The following is a 22,747-nucleotide window of genomic DNA, read 5'->3' on the forward strand; positions in this document are numbered from 1 at the left end:
TCTGTCAAAACAGAACAGTTCGTAAAGATGTATTTTTAACAGGCACCAGACTTGCTCAGATGAGAAAACTTAAAACTAATGAAAGTTGCGTACATATCTGAGGATCACTCACGTAAATTGGCATAATTTTCTGAATTACCTACAGAGAATTAGACCCAGATTCGTGACAGCAAAGAAATCTGTTTCTGCGCAGTAATCCAAATCTAGTATCATACTTCTACTAGAGACTTTACTTGGCACAACAATGCAATAAAACTAATATAAGGAGAGGTTTCTACAGTAGTAACAACTTCCAAGACTCAAATATAAAATAAAAGTACTGTAGTAAAAACATGGGCTGTCTCCCATAAGCGCTTTTCTTTAACGCCTTTCAGCTAGGCGCAGAAAGTGTGTATCAAGTATTATCAAGAGATGAAGCATCAACATCATAATTTATTCTACTAATAAAATAAAAAGGTAACTTCATTCTCTTTCTAGGGAAGTGTTTCATACCTTTCTTGAGAGGAAATTGATATTTAATATTACCTTCCTTCATATCAATGATAGCACCAACAGTTCGAAGAAAAGGTCTTCCCAATATAATGGGACAAGATGCATTGCATTCAATATCCAAGACAACAAAATCAACAGGGACAAGATTATTGTTAACCATAATACGAACATTGTCAACTCTCCCCAAAGGTTTCTTTGTAGAGTTATCAACAAGATTAACATCCAAATAACAATTTTTCAATGGTGGCAAGTCAAGCATATTATAGATTTTCTTAGGCATAACAGAAATACTTGCACCAAGATCACATAAAGCATTACAATCAAAATCATTGACCTTCATCTTAATGATGGGCTCCCAACCATCTTCTAACTTCCTAGGAATAGAAGTTTCGCGTTCTAGTTTCTCTTCTCTAGCTTTTATGAGAGCATTTGTAATATGTTTTGTGAAAGCCAAATTTATAGCACTAGCATTAGGACTCTTAGCAAGTTTTTGTAAGAACTTTATAACTTCAGAGATGTGGCAATCATCAAAATCCAAACCATCATAATCTAAAGCAATGGGATCATTATCCCCAATGTTGGAAAAAATTTCAGCAGTTTTATCACAGGCAGTTTCAGGCAGTGTTGCTCGCTTTGCATTAGGAGTAGAAACATTGCTAACACCAATTATTTTCCCATTAATAGTAGGAGGTGCAGAAACATGTGGAGCATTAGCATTGCTAGTGGTAGTAATAGTCCAAACTTTAGCTACATTATTCTCTTTAGCTAGTTTTTCATTTTCTTCTCTTTCCCACCTAGCATGCAATTCAGCCATTAATCTTATATTCTCATTAATTATAACTTGGATGGCATTTGCTGTAGTAACAATTTTATTTTCATTATCCCTATTAGGCATAACTTTCAATTTCAAAAGATCAACATCAGCAGCAAGACTATCAACTTTAGAAGCAAGTATATCAATTTTCCCAAGCTTTTCTTCAACAGATTTGTTAAAAGCAGTTTGTGTACTAATAAATTCTTTAAGCATAGCTTCAAGTCCAGGGGGTGTATTCCTATTATTGTTGTAAGAATTCCCATAAGAATTCCCATAACCGTTACCATTATTATAAGGATATGGCCTATAGTTGTTACTAGAATTGTTCCGGTAAGCATTGTTGTTGAAATTATTATTTTTAATGTAGTTTACATCAACATGTTCTTCTTGAGAAACCAATGAAGCTAACGGAACATTATTAGGATCAATATTTGTCCTATCATTCACAAGCATAGACATAATAGCATCAATCTTATCACTCAAGGAAGAGGTTTCTTCGACAGAATTTACCTTCTTACCTTGTGGAGCTCTTTCCGTGTGCCATTCAGAGTAATTAATCATCATATTATCAAGAAGCTTTGTTGCTTCACCAAGAGTGATGGACATAAAGGTACCTCCAGCAGCTGAATCCAATAGGTTCCGCGAAGAAAAATTCAGTCCTGCATAAAAGTTTTGGATGATCATCCAAGTAGTCAGTCCATGGGTTGGGCAATTTTTAACCAAAGATTTCATTCTTTCCCATGCTTGTGCAACATGCTCAGTATCCAATTGTTTAAAATTCATTATGCTACTCCTCAAAGATATAATTTTAGTAGGGGGATAATATCTACCAATAAAAGCATCCTTGCATTTAGTCCATGAATCAATACTATTCTTAGGCAGAGATAGCAACCAATCTTTAGCTCTTCCTCTTAGTGAGAAAGGGAACAATTTTAATTTTATTATGTCACCATCTACATCTTTATACTTTTGCATTTTACAAAGTTCAACAAAATTATTGAGATGGGCAGCAGCATCATCAGAACTAACACCAGAAAATTGCTCGCGCATAACAAGATTCAGTAAAGCAGGTTTAATTTCAAAGAATTCCGCTGTAGTAGCGGGTGGAGCAATAGGTGTGCATAAGAAATCATTATTATTTGTGGTTGTGAAGTCACACAACTTAGTATTTTCAGGAGTACCCATTTTAGCAACAGTAAATAAAGTAAACTAAATAAAATAAATGCAAGTAACTAATTTTTTTGTGTTTTTGATATAGCAAACAAGATAGTAAATAAAGTAAAACTAGCAACTAATTTTTTTGTGTTTTGTTTTAGTGCAGCAAACAAAGTAGTAAATAAAATAAAGCAAGACAAAAACAAAGTAAAGAGATTGGATTGTGAAGACTCCCCTTGCAGCGTGTCTTGATCTCCCGACAACGGCGCCGAGAAAAGAGCTGCTTGCGCACAGTTGATGTGGGCGTAGTAGCTTCCTTGTGATGTTGGGAACCCCAAGAGGAAGGTATGATGTGTACAGCAGCAAGTTTTCCCTCAGTAAGAAACCAAGGTTTATCGAACCAGTAGGAGCCAAGAAGCACGTTGAAGGTTGATGGCGGCGAGATGTAGTGTGGCGCAACACCAGGGATTCCGGCGCCAACGTGGAACCTGCACAACACAACCAAAGTACTTTGCCCCAACGAAACAGTGAGGTTGTCAATCTCACCGGCTTGCTGTAACAAAGGATTAGATGTATAGTGTGGATGATGATTGTTTGCAGAGAATAGTAAAACAAGTATTGCAGTAGATTGTATTCGATGTAAAAGAATGGACCGGGATCCACAGTTCACTAGAGGTGTCTCTCCCATAAGATAAATAGCATGTTGGGTGAACAAATTACAGTTGGGCAATTGACAAATAGAGAGGGCATGACAATGCACATACATGACATGATGAGTATTGTGAGATTTAATTGGGCATTACGACAAAGTACATAGACCGCTATCCAGCATGCATCTATGCCTAAAAAGTCCACTTTCAGGTTATCATCCGAACCCCTTCCAGTATTAAGTTGCAAACAACAGACAATTGCATTAAGTATGGTGCGTAATGTAATCAATAACTACATCCTCGGACATAGCATCAATGTTTTATCCCTAGTGGCAACAGCACATCCACAACCTTAGAACCTTCACATCCTTGTCCCAGATTTAATGGAGGCATGAACCCACTATCGAGCATAAATACTCCCTCTTGGAGTTAAGAGTAAAAACTTGGCCAGAGCCTCTACTAATAACGGAGAGCATGCAAGATCATAAACAACACATATGTAATAGATTGATAATCAACATAACATAGTATTCTCTATCCATCGGATCCCAACAAACGCACATGTAGCTTTACAGATAGATGATCTTGATCATAATAGGCAGCTCACAAGATCCGACAATGAAGCACATGAGGAGAAGACAACCATCTAGCTACTGCTATGGACCCATAGTCCAGGGGTGAACTACTCACTCATCAATCCGGAGGCGACCATGGCGGTGTAGAGTCCTCCGGGAGATGATTCCCCTCTCCGGCTGGGTGCCGGAGGCGATCTCCTGAATCCCCCGAGATGGGATTGGCGGCGGCGGCATCTCTGGAAGGTTTTCCGTATCGTGGCTCTCGGTACTGGGGGTATTATCGATGGAGGCTTAAGTAGGCGGAAGGGTAGGTCAAGGGGCGTCACGAGGGGCCCAGACGCCAGGGCCGCGCGGCCAGGGTCCAGGCCGCGCCGCCCTGTTGTCTAGCCGCCTCGTGGCCCCACTTCGTTTCTCCCTCGGTCTTCTGGAAGCTTCGTGGAAAAATAGGACCCTGGGCGTTGATTTCGTCCAATTCCGAGAATATTTCCTTACTAGGATTTCTGAAACGAAAACAGCAGAAAACAGCAACTGGCTCTTCGGCATCTCGTTAATAGGTTAGTGCTGAAAGATGCATAATAATGACATATAATGTGTATAAAACATGTGAGTATCATCATAAAAGTAGCATGGAACATAAGAAATTATAGATACGTTTGAGACGTATCAATCACTTGCCGCTTTCAAAAGCGCGTAGAAGATCTTGACGGTGCCACAATTGGGCAGCACCTCCGTACTCGGTCACACATTCGGTGTTGATGACGACGACGTCCTTCTCCCCGTTCCAGCGGGCAGCGTAAGTAGTAGATCCTCCTCGGAATCCCGGCAGCACGACGGCGTGGTGGCGGTGGTGGTGGAGAACTCCGGCAGGGCTTCGCCTAAGCGTATGCGGGAGTTTTATGTGGAGGAGAGGTAGCTAGGGTTTGGGGAGAGAGGGCTTGGGCGCCGGCCAACTAGGGGCTGCGGCCAAGGGTGGCAAGGTGTGGCCGGCCCCTCCCCTATGCTCCTCATTATATAGGTGGAAATCCCCAAGAGTTGTAGTCCAAGTCTTTGAATAAGACCCCAACAACAAAACCTCCCATAGGTGGGAAACCTACTCAAGGGGGGAGTCCTCCTCAAGGTGGGGCTCCCACCTTTCCTTGAGGTGGGTCGGCCGGCCACCTATGGTGGAGCCCACCTGGGACTCCTCCCCTTAGGGTTTGGCCGGCCATGCAAGGTGGAGTCCCTCCGGGACTCCACTTTCCATGGTGATTTCTTCCGGACTTTTCTAGAACCTTCTAGAACCTGCCATAAATGCACCGGATCATTTCCAAACTTGGAATATGACTTCCTATATATGAATCTTATTCTCCGGACCATTCCGGAACTCCTCGTGATGTCCTGGATCCCATCCGAGACTCCGAACAAAACTTCAAACTCCATTCCATATTCCATATCTACTTAAACGACATCAAACCTTAAGTGTGTCACCCTACGGTTCGCGAACTATGTAGACATGGTTGAGACCTCTCTCCGACCAATAACCAATAGCGGGATCTGGAGATCCATAATGGCTTCCACATATTCAACGATGACTTTAGTGATCGAATGAACCATTCACATACGATACCGATTCCCTTTGTCACGCGATATTTTACTTGTCCGAGGTTTGATCATCGGTATCTCTATACCTTGTTCAACCTCGTTTTCTGACAAGTACTCTTTTCTCGTACCGTGGTATGTGGTCTCTTATGAACCATTCATATGCTTGCAAGCTAAATAGACGACATTCCACCGAGAGGGCCTAGAGTATATCTATCCGTCATCGGGATGGACAAATCCCACTGTTGATCCATATGCCTCAACTCATACTTTCCGGATACTTAATCCCACCTTTATAACCACTCATTTACGCAGTGGCGTTTGATGTAATCAAAGTACCCTTCCGGTATAAGTGATTTACATGATCTCATGGTCGACGGACTAGGTAACTATGTATTGAAAGCTTATAGCAAATAGAACTTAATGACGTGATCATATGCTACGCTAAAATGGGTGTGTCCATTACATCATTCATATAATGACATAACCTTGTTTATTAATAACATCCAATGTTCATGATCATGAAACTATGATCATCTATTAATCAACAAGCTAGTTATACAAGAGTCTTACTAGGGACTCCTTGTTGTTTACATAACACACATGTATCAATGTTTCGGTTAATACAATTATAGCATGATATGTAAACATTATCATAAACACAAAGATATATAATAACCATTTATTATTGCCTCTTGGGCATATCTCCAACAGATTGAAGGTGTGATTCCACATCTGGTCGATGGTGGTTTATCTATCCTCCAATATGCTGATGATACAATTCTATTTATGGATCACGATCTCGAAAAAGCTCGCAATATGAAATTAATTTTAGCGGCATTCGAGCAGTTGTCGGGATTAAAAATCAATTTCCATAAAAGTGAATTGTTTTGTTTCGGTGATGCTCAAAATGATACAACTCTATATGCAGAGTTGTTTGGTTGCGGCCAAGACCAGTTTCCTATTATCTATTTGGGTATTCCGAGTCATTATCGGGGACTCACAATCGTTGAATGGAAAATAGTGGAAGAAAGATTACAAAAACGCCTTAGTAGTTGGAAGGGTAAATTATTGTCCCTGGGAGGAAGATTGGTACTCATTAATTTGGTACTGAAAAATATGGTACTGCACATGTTATCCTTCTTCCTAGTACCAAAAGGAATTCTGCATAAAATCGATTACTATCGATCTAGATTCTTTTGTCAAGGGGACAACAAGAAAAAGAAATCTCGATTGATTAAATGAAGCATAGTTTGTAGTCCCAAAGATCAAGGAGAACTTGGAGTTCATGGCCTGGAAGTCAAGAATTCAGTCCTTCTAGGTAAATGGTTGTTTAAGCTTCTTACCGAGGTTGAGATTTGGCAAACTATTCTTAGGAGAAAGTATATCGGCTCGGAGACGTTATCCCAAGTGGTTTGGAAACCAGGGGATTTGCACTTCTGGGCTGGTCTCATGGCGGCAAATTATGTCTTCTTCCGCCATGGTACTTTATCAAGAATGGAGCACATATACGGTTCTGGGAAGATATTTGCTTAGGCAATGCACCCTTAAGTGAACAGTATCCTGTCTTGTATAGTATTGTTCGTCGCAAAAGTGACACCATTGCCACGGTAATGGCTACCTCGCCTCCGAATGTGACGTCCAGATGGGTCTTGCTTGGGCAAAGGCTGTTGGCATGGAATTCCCTAATCCACCGGCTAGGAGCTATACAACTATCGATCGAACCGGACGAATTTAGGTGGAATCTTCATGTAGATGGCACTTTCTCGGTAAAATTGTACAATGCGATCCTTCATTCTGACATACCAGTTGATAATAATAAGAAAATTTGGAGGATGAAGATATCATTAAAAATAAAGATTTTTGGATGGTATCTTCGTCGAGGAGTTATCCTCACCAAAGACAATTTGCGAAACTATTAATCACCTTTTCTTCCAGTGCTAATTTGCCAGATCTATATGGTCAGTCATCCAAGTAGCGTCTAGCCTGTATCCTCCGACTAGTGTGATCAATATCTTTGGCAATTGGCTTCATGGTATCGATTCAAGGTTCAAGTTGATTCTTAGGGTGGGGCGCTACCGCGCTAGCAGTTATCTGGGCACTTTGACTAAGTAGAAATGACAAGATTTTTAACGATAAAAAATGCTCCATTTTGCAGGTTATCTACAGATGTACATGTATTCTCCGTTTATGGTTACCTCTTCAGCGAGTGGAGAACCGAGACCTATTTATGGAGGTCTGTACACGGTTGGAGGCTGCCGCGATGGATATTTTTTCTGTACATGGATGGCAGCATAGTCTACGGATTGAATCCCCACCCACACCTTAGGCGTCTTATGTTTCATCGCTTCGATATGTATTTCGCCTAGTTTTGTTTTATCCGACCTTTGACTTGAAACATATAGACGGTTGTGTGCGTCCTAGTTCTGTAGAGGCTGGGTGTAATTGCTTTCCAAAAGTAATAAAGCATCCTTTATCGAAAATGTAATCACCTCAATTTTTCGGTAAAACTCACTCTGCTTCCAAATAATAAATATAAAACGTTTTGGAAGATTAAATTGAACTGCCAAAATATCGAGCAAGTATTTTGTAAATACCACATTGATCGAGCTGGATGGTTGCTCGCGTAGGTGCCGTGGAGAGACGATGAGAGCATGTGGTAGCACGAGGCAGCGGCACACGTCGGATAAAGCTACGTACCATCCATCCATCCATCCATCCATGAGTGGGAAATCGATAGAGAATCCGTTGGGGGAGGAAGAAAATGGATGGTCACGAATTATTTGTTGTTTTTAAAACAACGGGCGTGGTTGTGGTACAAACAAGATGTGAACGATCATAATGGGCACGTTGATGTGAACGATGTGGATGAGGATCGATCAGAGGGTGACACTGCTCTTGGAGATGGAGATTCGAAACTGCCAAAGGAACAAGAGGAAGAGCTAAAGGGAACAGGATTTGGCATGCGAAAAAAAAAACGAAATTCGACTTCATTTACACATGCAGTCGCGTTCTATCTACACATATATAGTATGCCTTGGCCTCGACGCTCGGTGCTCGATCGGCGCAATGCAGTGCATTTGTTGATGCTGGTTTACAATGGGCGGGAGGCGGAGGCTACTGCAGCAGGGTACGCGCAAAGCTTCAGGACGACCAGCAGCTGAGCTCCACCGCCTCCTCGAACCTGCTTCCCAGCGCCGCGGCCGCGGCCTCCTTATCACCGCCGGCGTGGCACCCCCTCTGCTTCCCCTCGGTGCCCGCCGGAGCCACATCCCGTCGCGGCGGCGGCGTGAGGACAGCGGGAGAGAAGACGTTGCGGAAGCTGAAACGGAAGCCGCCGGCGCCGGCGCCGGCGCCGGCGCCGCCCTCGCGCGGCGCGGCTTCTGCCTCCGCGGCAGCGGGGCCGTGGTGGAGCTGGTGGTAGCTCAGGAACAGCATGGACGCGCTGGGGGCCATCGCCTAGCTAGGTAGAGGAGTAGTATCTGCTACTTACGAGTTACGATTTGCAACGATCGATTTTCAGAACGAACACGACGATCGGCTCTTTCTCTTGGATTGGAATTTGGATTGCAGTACTTCGGATTGGATTGGGTTAGTACTAGTTCCCGCTTCCAGGGTATTTATGGGGTCCGGAGTCTGGGAGGCGATTGGATAGGGACCCTAGGTGGGCGTGCCGAGGTATTGGGGGAAACCAGTGGGCTATCTTTGGATTTCCGTGCGCTGTCAGTACTGGAACTGGAATCTTGCACTGCCCAACCCCAACCTGTGGGAGGAGAAACACCAGACCAGAGGCGCCCCCCGGTTTTGTGATCTTGTGCGGGTGCCGGCACGAGGCAGCACACGCCGCGGTGGCGTAGGAACGCTCCCCATCGGTTGGGTCGTCCAAGAGAATCCATTGGGGAGAAGAAAACGGATGGTGACGAATTGTTGGTGGTGGGTGAGGTTTGGGAGCGCGCGCCGGCACGGGCAGGGGCGCGCCACCTCGTGGGCGGTCAAAACCGGCGTGTGCCCAGCTCAACAGGGGTGTAACCTAAAAGGGTAGGACAGCATTTGTCACGACCTACCTGGATCCAACGAGCTGGGATTACAAGAAGAACAATTTGACAAGAATTGGTATAAAAACTAGGAAACTATAGATACAACAAATTGAAGGCTAAATTAGACTAACGGAAAAACTGGAAATAATGAAAAAGATATGTTTAGAGTGATTGATTGCAACATGATACTAGGGCAGACATATATAGACCTAGTAAACTACTACATGCTAGTATAGGTGGAATACCGATACTACCTTACAGCTATTAACCCACTAACCAGCGGTGCTCTTGAGCACCAGCGAGCTCTCACGGGCTAAAAACATTACGAGTTCTCTACCAAAACTTTGCACGGATATACACACCATACATATGTATTCACGGAATAAATTTGAATTTTTTGAAACTCAAGAATACAAATTTTACCGGATTTGCTTTACTAGTAAACCCACTACTCATACCCATACTAGTCCCTGATAGAATTTGTTTCCGTTCTATTTTAGAGAATATGTATCCAGGGCTTAAATAAATTTGGTGGATAAAGATATCCAATTCCAAATTTGATATCTAAAAAATTATTTAAGACTATCAGATGGTTTTTATTTGAATAATCCAATTTTGATCCAAAACGTCAAAGCTAATAGAGCATATTTACTAGTTAGTGAGCTGCCGAGTTCATTCATTACGCAATACCTCACATATATATAGTCACTCTATTCAGTATGAGTGTTTTACAGAAATCGTTTATTTTTCGTTGCATGGTTTGCTGACCTACTTATGTGCATACGCATTCAATTAATTTTGTTTACGTGACTTCTATCAATGCTAAAACAAACGGCTGGTTATGGAAAAAGGGGAACAATTCACTACTTCACTAGACCAATCTTCAGTGCACAAACATCCAGGAGGGCACCACAGTACCTACCCACAGAACTACTAGATCACCACGAATGCAACTTCCAAGTGCTAAAATTCATCTCAACCAGGTCATATAGATGGTGCCATTTTAAGTTAGCATTGCTGAGCAAAATTCCTGGGAACTAATTACATACAAGAGCTAATCAAGTATTCCCTTTTACCTAGCACTGCCTACATGTATATTATTACTGTGTCCAAAAAAAAAACATTCACTACACTATAACATGCTATCTCGCTTCATCCTATGCACGCCAGCTCAAGATTTTATCATAATGTACATACAACACAGCAATATCAAGCATACATAGTAGTGATCATATCATCTCCAGCACTTGATCCTCACATCACTGGCATCAATAAACAGCATGCTCATCAAGCCTGTTGCTTCTGCAGCAAACATCGCAGAGCAACCACCAAAGCTTTCAAGTAGCACCAGTAGAAGATCAATGCAAAATCCAGTGCTCTCAAAACACTGGGGAGAAGCACCTTGCAGCATTTCCACACCGGCTTCCTCCAAAGTGCAGCTCCTTTGTAACCCCAGAGATCTGTTGTCGAAGTAGCGGTTGACTGAACTGGGAAACTCCAGTGTGGCTGCTTCCCAAAAAGAACCCCATTTACCTATGGGGAGTTCAGTGGCATGAGTGCCACACATTTTTGATCCCCGGAAAAGATGAGGGAGGGGGAATGGAAAAAAATACAGTATCCAGGTCCCAGCCATAAATGAAAATGTATGTATAGTTACACGTACAGATCTAAGTTATACAGTAGGAATCATACATCAATTCAACTTTCCGTTGTAACAGGGAAGGCACTGCACGGGGTCCGACCATCTGCCATGAGCTCTGCTGCGACTTCTTCAGATGGGAAACTGATTCCAGCCTCCAATCAACTCCCAGTCCACCTCCTCTTGCGAGCTGGTCGCTCTGGCTTCACTTCAGCATCCGCAGCAGGAGATTCATTATTCTGGGGAGCCTGCACTTCAGTATCCACCTTCTTGCTTTGGGGTGCCTCCTTCTCGCCGGGCATGGGAAGCTTGAAACGTTCACTTCTTCTCTTTAGCCTCTCAACCGTGTCTAGATGGCGTTCACGCTCCTCAGCTGTCTTCTCAGATGCTGGTCCATTATCACCACTGCTCTTGAGGTCTGAGTTGCTAACTGTAGCAGGAACATCAGATTTACCTGACGCATCAGCAGTGGGGGATTGAGCATCAGCTTTGATTGGAGGAAATATAGGTGTAGCCTCACTGGCAATATTACTGTAATCTATCTCTTTGTGGCTTGTCCATCGCTCCAACTTAGACCGACCCCTTCTTGAATCCTCGTTGTTCTCATCATCTGACATGGCTTCTTCTTCCCCTTGTTTCAGAAGTGAATCATGGCGTTCAGGATTCTTGCTCATCTTGGATGATGTTGCATGATCCCTACCATTTTCTTGCTCCCTAACTCCTTTCGTCTCAACCTATACAAAGTTTTTTTACATTCGTGTTGAGGAGGGTGAATAATTCAAAGAGTTGAACTAATATATAAAAACATAAGCCCACAGGCAGTAAATTTCCTTAACAAAATATTGATATGCTTATACATTTACCCATGTCGTGCTCTTCATTTTCAAGTAGCAGCAAGTTTTCTTTGCAACAAAGTTTCAAGCTTTAACCGTTATCATTGACCACTAACAGAGACCAAAATGTTGCAGATGAGTGAACACATAAATCAATTCATACGTGTCCACATGAATCACATCTACTGCTTACAGGATGGTTCTTAATTCTTAAACAAGGGACTACATGCATTAAAGATAAACCCAAAACGTACTGGAACCCTGAAACCTGAGTTACCAGTATGCCACATAAATCAATTCTTAAACAAGGGACTACATGCATTAAAGATAAAACCAAGAGGTATTGGAACCCTGAAACCTGAGATACCAGTGTGCCACCAGCCCACCATATGAATGTTCTCCAAAGAATTGTGGAGCGCATAAACAAGCAATCTTCTCACGGTTAATGATTATCCAGGCAAACCAAGAAATGGTCCTCAATCTTTGAGAACACACACTGGTCGAATTTTACCTAAAGTTTCTAGTGGCTGATTGTAAATCTCTAAATGCACATAACAATTATCTTCCCACACAACATGTTAGCAAAACTATAATATATGCCTCAAATGTTCTATGTGTAGGATAAAGGCAGCTGATTATGCCATAGTATGGTTTATCTAACTTGTGTAGCAATAAATATTATCAAGGTTGTCATTATTTGAAAATTGCCTGCCTCACCAACCCCAAACTCCCACCCAAGAAAATAAATCTACTCTCCTAAGCTCAAAAAGTTCCATGAACTTCGCAAGCAACTAGTCCCCTTCCTCGATATCTGATCTCCCCACAATCTTGATTAATCAAGGACACATGTAGACCAACATTCAACCCATAGCTCTTCGTACCCTCCATCTCACCAAAGACTGCTGCACCCGGCAATAGACCATTGCTCCCGTAATAGCTACTCAACAACAGTTCACGACTATATCGTGCAGGGCCACACGGTTCTGGTGTGAGGCCACCTGGTCACCTCTAATATTTTTCTGGGCAATGGCAAACATACGTTCCAATTTCTCAGACCAATCCACCACTTCCTTTCAGTGTGTAGCCAATTAGTTTGCACCATACTTAAAGGCGGCTTTGATTTGTTTAAAATAATACAGTGCGGTTTATTTGGAACCATTGTGGTGAACTGTGTGGGCACTCAAAGAGTAATATAAAACACAGCAACAAATCTGACCGTACTCAACTTGTCAATTTTACTAAGAAGAAAAATGGCACATGGATATCACGATTAGGATATTTAAGATTTTTGGCAGAAGACTAAAAACAACCAGCAAAAGAATTATGCAGAAAAATTCACTGGCTGGCCCCAAAGGCATACTAGTACCAACTTGTTACCAAATATGTGACACGGTTCTGCTTGGAATAAGAACCAAGCAGCACTGAAATAAAAGCCCTCGTCTCTCAAAGAAAAAAGGTACAAGCCCTATGTGCACATTAAGTATACATCCTATCATAAGCACATACTATCTACATTGCAATATCTTTTGTAACAATAGAAGTTAAAATTAGGTATTACTCTGTTTCCAGTCAGCTGTCTCAAACACCTCACCAACTTTCTGGTGAATAGGTAGTCAATCGCCTGAAATTCTAGTGCCTATAACTTTGAAAAGTTACTTTCAACAAGAATTTCATACCTTCCCACTACGATGGCTTTCATGGTCTTCACGTCTTCTCTTGCTAGATCTGTGAAGATCTTGCTCATTAGGCTCAGAACCTCTGCCCTTTCTTGTGCTCTCCCTGTGCTTATCCTTACTAGCTTGGCGAGGATCAGAACTGCTAGATAGCCGATTATTGTCATGGGTCTTATTAAGTTTTTCTTGTCTGGAGTTCCTTTCACTGCTATTTGGATTGTCATCACGTGGGCGGACATCTGAGCGGCCTTTATTCTGACTGTTGTTTACTTCTGCACCTTGACCTCTCCTCCCGGGTTCGTTTTGTTTGCTGCGCTCTTGGGTTTCTTTGCTCAATAATGCAGATCTTGATTCATCCTTCTTCCTACCACCACTGACAAGTTTGTCATCTATAACCCGTCCACCTCGACCAGTTCCTCTCCCTTCTTCTTTCTGAAGAACCAGTGTACTTTCATGCTTAGGCCTCTGTCTGTCCTCCTTTTCTCTCTGCCGCCAGTTGTCCTCTTTATTCTTGGCACGATCATCAACCTTTTCCCGCGCCCTAACACTATCGTCTCTTCTTTTCTGATCAATTCCATCATCCCGTTCTCTCTTCCTTTTGTTCGGATCATCCCTTCCTCTAGAACCGTGCACTGTATCTTCATTCTCAGGTTTCATTCTCCTTATATTCTCTTCATCCTTCTTTCTCTTGATATGAGAATCATCTAAGCTTTCACGCCGATTCAAAACCATATCAGCACGCTCTCTTTGTCTAGAACCCCTCAAGTCACCAGCATCCAACAATTTCCTTGAATGAGGATCTTCATCCCTGTCGTTTCTATCAATAGGTCTCGCCTTATTTCTATGCCTTGCACCAACTTCAGCATTGTAGTCGGGTCTGAAATCTTCTTCTTTACCTCTTCTGTTGTGCACGCTGTCTTCTCTCCTCTGCAGAACTTCTGTCTCTCTTACCCGATCATAACTTTTACCACGCATGTCCCGATCTCTGTTCACATGAGGGTGGTGGATATCCTCCCTACCTCTAGAGGCCAATTGTGTCCTTTCTACATCAGGTTTGACACCTCGAGTGTACACATCCTTTCGACGGGAATCACGTTCTTCTCCATCATGATGCCTTCTCACATCATTTACTCGCCTGGATCGCCTATCTTGCAGAACTTCTTCACCAGATTCAAGACGTTTGAGATGATCTTTGCTGCTACCAGACCTCACTCCTCTACTATTTTCACCATTCAGTGTCTTCAATTCGTCCTGATCACTACTATTGAGTCCAGCAGGCTGCTCAGCCCTAGGAATTAGCTTCTGTTTTTTACTAGAATGGTCCACGTTATCACCCTCGTTTATAGCATCATCACTGTGAGGTTCTGAGATAGCATCATCACCATCCACTTCAGCACTATCAACCAAAGCAAGCCTATCATTATCAGCAAACTGATCTTCTGTGCTCAGCTTGTCTGTCATTTCGTCAGCAACTGTAGGTGACCCTTCTGAGACATCCTTAGTTTCTGATTCATCAACAGGGTTGTTCTCTCTCTGGGTATCACGGCGTCTCTTTGAAGATGTTTGGTGAGGTACTTCATTGGAGCTTTCAGTTTCTCGGCTAGAATTTACACCAAGAGAGCGTCCTTTCGACCTACAAAGAATAAGTTGAGGTAAGCATTAGAAATACAACTTGACAAAAACACAAAGAGCTGAGGGAAGAAATGTAGAAAATCATTTAAGAGAACCTAAGTACAAAAATGGAGTAAATGGAAATAGAAAATATACAAGAAATACGATGGAGCATAGGCTAGAGGAAACAGAACGATGACATCCTTACAAGATCTCAGGAAGTATTCCCCTTCAAGTTCAACAAGAATCTAATGAAATACTGTAGGGTTTGGATATAAAGACAGAGTATGGACTACACAACATGGAATGACAGCCCAAAAGTTAGGTGACCCGTGCATGTGAACAGTGGTAGAAGGTGTATCATTCTGGCATGAGTTGTTGTCCACTTGGTTCTGTAGGTGAGAACAGCTTGACCATAATCTGGTTAAGTATAATGAACATGGGATGTGCACACTGATCTTATCATAGAAGTTGGTGAATACTGAGGAGAGGAGCGTAAATTCAAGGTGATGGGCACTAGTGCAATTTGCATTCTCAAACAAAGAGAAGGCATCTAATTATTGACCAATATTCCTATCAACGTGGCTTAATGAGGGAGTATTGAAATCAGATGGTTGGGAGGCGGGGGAAACTATTTAGAAATAGAAGATCTGATGTGAAAATTAGTTCTATGATCTGTGCAGAAAAAAGAGTCATATATGGCATAGCTTTCCATTTGATTATTATTTGATAACGACAAAAAGAAAAGAAAACCCCATACACTCGCTTTGGAAAACAGGTTATCTGCACGTTCCATAAGCTTTTTTTACAATTTGTTGAAGAATGAATATGTTGTTTCTTTCAGTCTGTTAGTGAGCCAGGAGTGATTCTAATAAGCACTCCGTAATCCATATACAGATTGTATCAGAAGTTAATACCCCAATGATAAAATAGATAAAAACGGAGGAAAATGAGATGATTATCATAAACTAGAGTATAATGTCAATGCAGCACAAATAATTTAGTTGGGATTAACAAATTAAGTTCTGTGGGCAGAGCATACCTTACTCCACGAGGAGAACCCCTTATTTTGTAGTTGGACGGGGAACGGCCGTGGACATCTGGGGCGAGCATATCACCTTCAGATGAGACAGGCAACCTTCTGCTGCGTTCTGCCTTTTTACCCAAATTGGAATTATAAGGAGAGTTATTCGTCTTCTCTGATGTATAGACCCCGCTCTCCTCAAAACCGTTGCTTTTTTTATTACCTCCTTCAGAATCCTTCTCAGACTGATCCACTGAACTATCAACAACTACAGGATCATCCGGCGGAGGCTCGCACACGATCTGGAAAATGAGGCAATGCTTAGAATTGAAGAGCTCCAAGTGAGAAGAATTTCAACATGTCCTAAATAAAAATGATAGCTTACCTCTATAACAGAATCCGATTCACGCATTCGAGGCAAACGCGTATCAGCAGACGGAAAGCGTTCTACAAAGCTAGTTTCTACTTGGATAGGTCTGCCTGTCACCTGGAGAGAAAATATAGTCTTAGTAGTTCATACGAGTGAACAGTGACACACACATATAAAAGAATAGAAACACAGCTATGGAAATTTGTGATGGTTTTGTATGATAAGACCAACACTCCATCTTTTTGTGATGCTTTGTAGTAGTAGTTAAGAACTACAAAGCACCGATACCAGGCTTAGCACCGTATAACCATATAAAACAATCAACACTGCTGGGAGCCTGGGATGTGCAGGGGCAAGTCTGGGACACGTTTTTATATGCAATGAAAAGAAATGCAATGGAAAAAAAAATGTGTTGGGGCAGGATTTTGAACTGATCTCACATCCTAAATTATGTTTTGTCTCTATTACGTGATATTCTTCTTAATTATTTTTATATACTCGACGTATCCCTGTTAGGATGCTTTTAGAAATTGCCATATATAAAGTGGCCCCGTATCCGTATCCCCGTGTCGGTGCTCCCATATAAGTGCTTCATAGGTTAACAGAAAGATAACTCAAAGCTACAGAATGAGTAACCGAATGCCATATGATTACTGAAATGATACAAACATTGTGTGTCAAAAATTGCTGTATGGCACATGTACAAGTGTACAATAGGATGTGTGAGTACACAAATAATGATCCAGATAACATCTGTAAAATCATCCATGGACAATTAAACATGGCATGGAAGATGAAAAAAAATGTAAACCAAATACATGTACATAAGAGGTGAGGGAGATTTATACCGCTGCTGGTCGGATGCTTGCAACAGCTCTCGCTTGGGCACTGAAATCTGTGTGCCCATTATCTACCTTATTGCGATTATCAGCAGAAATATCGTGATGGCCAGTCGCAGCAGCAGCTAGCTCTGGTGGCAGATCTGGATCGTAGTCCTGAACGAAAACAATAAAATATTGTTCATCTGGCACAAAAGTTCATAGCTTGCATATGGTCGATGTTTTAAGAAATGGGGTTACAGCAAACCTGGTCTGAGCGCCCACTCTCGTAAACCCGTATTCTAGATTGCATTGTGGACTCCACTTTTAGTTGATCCTGGTGAAACAAAGGTATACTGAAAACTTACAAAAAGGACAAAACAGAAGCAAAAAAAAAAAAAAAAAACTATTGCTACCAAATGCTAAACAAGGACTGACAATTTGCTTGCAGTAGTCTTTCCACTTCTCTTCATCAATCCCAAAGTTAAAGTAGTCTATAATGTCAGCACCAGGGTATTTCCATGGTTTCTCCTCAAATGCGGTGTCAATGTCAATCTCATATATTGCCCTGGACAAAATAAATAATTTTTAGGTGAAGAAAATAATAATGAGCATAAAACATGATAAATCTCCAGATGTAACTGACACAACAAAGGAAGATGTGCAAATTATTCCTTGATTCCAACCTTGAACTCATCCCCTCTCCTCTGCCCCCCTCCCCCTCACAAAAATGACTAGTATATGGTTCTCTTGACTCTGTGTGCTTAAGGATGAGAATGCTAGGTGTATTCAATGCATCAAGTTCAATTTCCTCCAATAGCATGTATGTTATATTGATGGTAAAAATATGTCGATATCATTAACCAACAACTCATCATACGACTATATCTAAGTTGTCCAATAGGAGGTGAGAGAATATCTAAGCTTGCTCTGTTTCTACCTTGGAACGTGTGCACAGTTTGTTGCTTCATGCACATGCACCAACAATCATCTCACAACTCGTGGAGATGCCCTAATGTAGTGTTCTTGCCTTTAAAACTGTCCGCATGTGGCGAATTAAAAAGATGCATTTACCAATTGCCAAATATATTTTAACTGTGGTTTGATTGCACAAACATATGATATTTCAATTGAATATATTCCTAAACAAACTGAATATTTAAGTGTGCAATAGAAGGCCTCGCCAACAACAGAGTACATGTATTATTTCTTTTTTGTAGTTTTAAATAGGGAGAATGGATTATTTGAGTCAAAGTTGAGTTGCTACATCCCATATGACCGTTTCTTCATACACAAATTGTTTGAAGTGCCCCGTCTCTATTGCTAAACTGGTTTCTATTCGTAACGTCAAAAAACTCCTTTGAAATTATCTAACTACGCTTGCTCCCTTCCTGGTCCCTCCGAGTTTACAAGGGATATAGGTCCCAGCCCTCCCTATCCAGCAACCCAGGCGTCTCTTCCTGCTCTCTGTTTTCATCTTATCTCCCTACCAATTCAACAAAAGGTCTCTGCCTAGTAACAAAATGGATCCATAATTCTAGTACCAGCCCTCCCTATCCAACACCCCAGGCGTCTCTTTCTGCTCTCTGTTTTCATCTTATCTCCTTGCCAATTCAACAAAACCTCTCTGCCTAGTACCAAAACGGATCCATAATTCTAGCCAATACAAAAAGGACCAATAACTTGCTACTTAACACAAAGATGGATACATAACTATGCACTTAGCATTAAAATGGATCATCTTAACCCCAAAACAACAAAGTAATCTTGGGATACAGAGTGTTCCTCCTCGGGTATACGATCATCCACATGTAGTGCCCCATGACCATCCGTTTTTATGCCACAATAAGATTATGCTAATCAGCATGAACAGTGATTGCACAATACAATTCATAATCTCACAAAGGGATGACTTGGTTTCAGTGCACTTCATGAGCATGAGTGAGCAAGAAAGTGTATCCAGATGAGTGCTTGTTATGTACAAAATCCCAACAGCATACAACTTCATAAGTAATGCGAAATTATGCTTAAAATGGATTAGCCAAGATAGGCACGCTCACAACTGCAACAGAGTTTGAAGCAAGGAAAGCACAAATTGAACAACAGATCTTAGCATGTCTACATATTAACTTACTTGTGAGGGGGAAGTGTGAAATCAAGCCCGCCACCAAAACCACGACCTGAACCACCCCATGGAGGCATTCCATAGCCTGAATGAAAGCCTTTATTCATGCCCCTACCGCCACCAGGACGCCAGTCAGCTCTTCCTCGGCCAGAGAAGGGGCCAGGAGGTCCAGGTGGACGGAACTGGCCAGGAGCACCAAGAGCCCCACCTACAGATGTAGCACCAGGTCGTACATACTGCAAGAGGGAGACCAAATATTATCAAAATAAACTGAGGAGAGGGTTTAACGAGTAAAAAAGAAGTGTAAGAGAACGCATAATGCCCAAGTAACAGCTTTCCAAGTACTTAACAGCAACATATGACGAATGATGAATAGATAATGACCATATATTCATGCTGCAAACATCATGTAATTCATGAAATGAGCGTGAAGTGCACTTCCTTTCAATATTCAATTGAGATTTCCATTCTTTCCATTGTAACAATATTTTGAAAATGATTTGCACATATCTGATCCAGCTTCAGGGATTGCTTGATAAGCAGTTATTATATTCAATATAACCGCACATGCACTTGTGCATAGAATTTTATTGTTGACTTATGTGAGATCTAATCTCACAAGTCAAATTTTTATTAAAGCAAAAGTTCCAAGTGTTTTGTTCCTAGACAATTCAAAACAGCATAGTATATGATTGGGAAATTCCCAGGTTATTAGTATGTAATTTGATTGTGTTGCGCTAGAGCTGGCCAGTTATATTCTGGCAGATATTAGGATCAAAAATATCAGTTATATTAAATCATCCAGGTCTTCGTGTTCTAGCATTTCTGTGATCATACAGGGCCCCTAACCAGTCAGATGACCATTAGTTCTTAGAAACTCGGTACAGGACTGTTTCACTCTCTCCCGAGTAAGAGTCAATATTTGTGTTTGTGGCAAGGAAAGAAAAACGCGCCGGTCAGTAGCTGATTGCCAAACTCGCCTGAGTTCTGCTGCCAAGTTCAGCAGAAACAAAACTAACAAGAATTATATTGCCTACAGTTAGTGAGATTATGACTTGAGCGGGTACTACCGGGAAGTGCTGTAACTTGAGTACGTACAGCCAGAGCAATAAGAATTTTCGGGACAAAGCCTGAAGATTGGGCTTGAGTTCCCGGCAGTACAACGTAGTGACTGCTCTTTAAGCTAGGTTATTATGTCAACTATGTGCCTTGTCTCTTACTAGGCAACAACCGTGATATTTCTAGATTGGACCTGCAGCACTCCTTTTCAGATGGCGTCAAATAATTGATGTGTTCCTCAAAATGACTGGCTTCATCTGTGCATGAACCGGCATACGAAATGAAGTTACTGACTTGAAACTCAGTGACCAATCTGCATCGATACTGCCATCTTGATAACTACTTCGTCAGCTTGACAAAGAATTATAAACCCATCGCGGAGATTAAACATTAAGATGGCTACTAGAAAGGATGAGATACAAAATGTAAACTCATTGCATTTCCCCTTTGTTCCTTTATATATGTTATAATATGGAATGCATTTACAGTTTACATTGTCGGATAGTAAAGCAGGAATGCGAAAAAATCTAAAGAGAAAGGAACTAAACTTTTATCTGCAGGGATTTACACAGTACAGCATAAAGCATAGCGAGTTGCGACCGGGTTTACGCCGTCTCCCTCTGTGGGGGCGCATCGTGCGGCTTCTTGGCCGTGGTAACTGACCTTGAACATGGAATGGTGCTGCGGGTTGAACCCGGGGCCGCCGCCACCGTACCCCATCCTGACACCGGGCATGGGCATGGCCTTGCCACCAGGCTCGCCGCCCTCTTTCCTCTCCCCGTCGGGTCCGGCCGCCGCGCCGCCGTCCTCCGCCCACTCCTGCTCCTCCATGCCGGGGACGTGGGGGCCGTCGGCGATGATGAGGTCCAGCCCGTCCTCGTCGTCGCCCTCGTCGTCCCCGAGCCGCCGGCGCCCGTCCGTCTCGTTGAGCACGATCTTGAGGTCGTCCTCGCTGTCGCTGTCCGAGTACTCGCTCCCGGGCGCGCCGGCGGCCGCGGGAGTCGAGAGGCCCGGGATGGCCGCCCCGGGGTCGTCCTCGCCCAGCCCCATGAGTGGATCGGGCTCCTCCGCGGCGGGGGGCGGCTTCGCATCAACCTCGCGCTTCGGCGGGGGCCCGTCGTCGTCGTCGTCGACCCAGCCGCCGGTCGGGTCGACCCCGGCGACGGGGTCGCTCCCTCCTAGGAGCCAGTCGTCGTCCTCGTCCTCGTCCGCGGCGGCGGTCGAGGCGGGAGCTGGCGCGGAATTAGGGTTTGGGGCCGCGGCCGGGGCGGCGCGGGGTAGGGTTTCGGCGGCCGGCGGCTTGGAGGGCTCGGACGCCGGGATGGCGATGTCCGTGTAGAGGTCGCCGAACTCGTCGTCGTCGTCCATGGCGGTGGCGAGATCGGGCCGGGGGTGCGCTTGCCGGAGGCGGCGGGCGAGATATGTGAGGGAGGACGGAGGCCTGCGGGGTTCGTTCCGGTTCCGGAGCCGCCCACCTATTAGAAGGCTTCTCGGTTCTAGGGGTTCCTTACTGAATTTAACTGCGAGATCTCAATTCAGATTCACAACATTTTCCTTGTTTTTTAATGAATTTTACAGCAGAGTTGTTACACATGTATGTATACACAACCGGCACTCACCAATTCACCACGATGTGTAGACACTCGTTTTTGCTCAGATGTACTGTACGTGCCTTTGGTGCCCTAGTGTTAAGCATAAATATAGAGAGACTTGCATGATCAACAACACAATGAAATAACCCTGCAAAAATAAAAATTAAAAAGACATAATGAAACATACATTTTGTCCATCATCGTCGAGTGAATTCCGCCCAAGAACGTACTCTCTTTTTTAATTCGACTCGCAATTCTAACACAAGCACCGGGAAGCAAAGTGTTTCGCAACATAAGAATACAAATTTATCGCAACCTCGATTGTAGGTCTCGGGTGGCTTGCAGAAGATTGTCGATGTAGTTGCAAGATTATCGATGAACGGAGTGATAAAAAGAATATCAATGAGTATTGGTAGTGATATATACAATTTTTGTGATACGTCGAGGACAATAGTCGAGATGACAGTTAAGAAAGATAATATGCAGGATACTGTGTCAAGAATGAGGAATCGGGGAGGACGGTGACACCAAGAGAAACACCTATAGAGCGAGGAGTCCAATGTTTGACCAAAACAGATATGAGAAAGAAGAGGTAGGGTGAAGGTGCTAAATACCGTTGCGGGGTGCAAATTCATCCATCCAAGATAGTGAATGTGTGAGATGTTTACGAAATGCGTGTCAATTGTTACTCCAAAAAAAAAG

General features: G+C 42.9%; 2 protein-coding genes across 2 annotated transcripts; both read right to left on the bottom strand.

Annotated features, from left to right (window-relative positions):
- Positions 1 to 8,221: 8,221 nt before the first annotated feature.
- LOC127293079 (uncharacterized) lies at positions 8,222 to 8,994 on the bottom strand. Its single transcript, XM_051322632.2, has one exon. The coding sequence runs from the start codon at positions 8,718 to 8,720 to the stop codon at positions 8,409 to 8,411; it is 312 nt and encodes a 103-aa protein (XP_051178592.1). The 5' UTR covers positions 8,721 to 8,994; the 3' UTR covers positions 8,222 to 8,408.
- Positions 8,995 to 10,262: 1,268 nt separating this feature from the next.
- LOC127293080 (FIP1[V]-like protein) lies at positions 10,263 to 21,939 on the bottom strand. Its single transcript, XM_051322633.1, has 9 exons — positions 21,117 to 21,939; positions 19,404 to 19,630; positions 17,708 to 17,837; positions 17,538 to 17,606; positions 17,300 to 17,446; positions 16,467 to 16,568; positions 16,100 to 16,383; positions 13,450 to 15,079; positions 10,263 to 11,674 (listed from the first exon to the last, which is right to left on the bottom strand). Exons 1-9 carry the CDS (start codon positions 21,819 to 21,821, stop codon positions 11,102 to 11,104), a joined length of 3,867 nt encoding a protein of 1,288 aa, XP_051178593.1. The 5' UTR covers positions 21,822 to 21,939; the 3' UTR covers positions 10,263 to 11,101.
- Positions 21,940 to 22,747: the final 808 nt, after the last annotated feature.

The sequence above is a fragment of the Lolium perenne genome, chromosome 4, assembly GCF_019359855.2.
Source record: "Lolium perenne isolate Kyuss_39 chromosome 4, Kyuss_2.0, whole genome shotgun sequence".
NCBI lineage: Eukaryota > Viridiplantae > Streptophyta > Magnoliopsida > Poales > Poaceae > Lolium > Lolium perenne.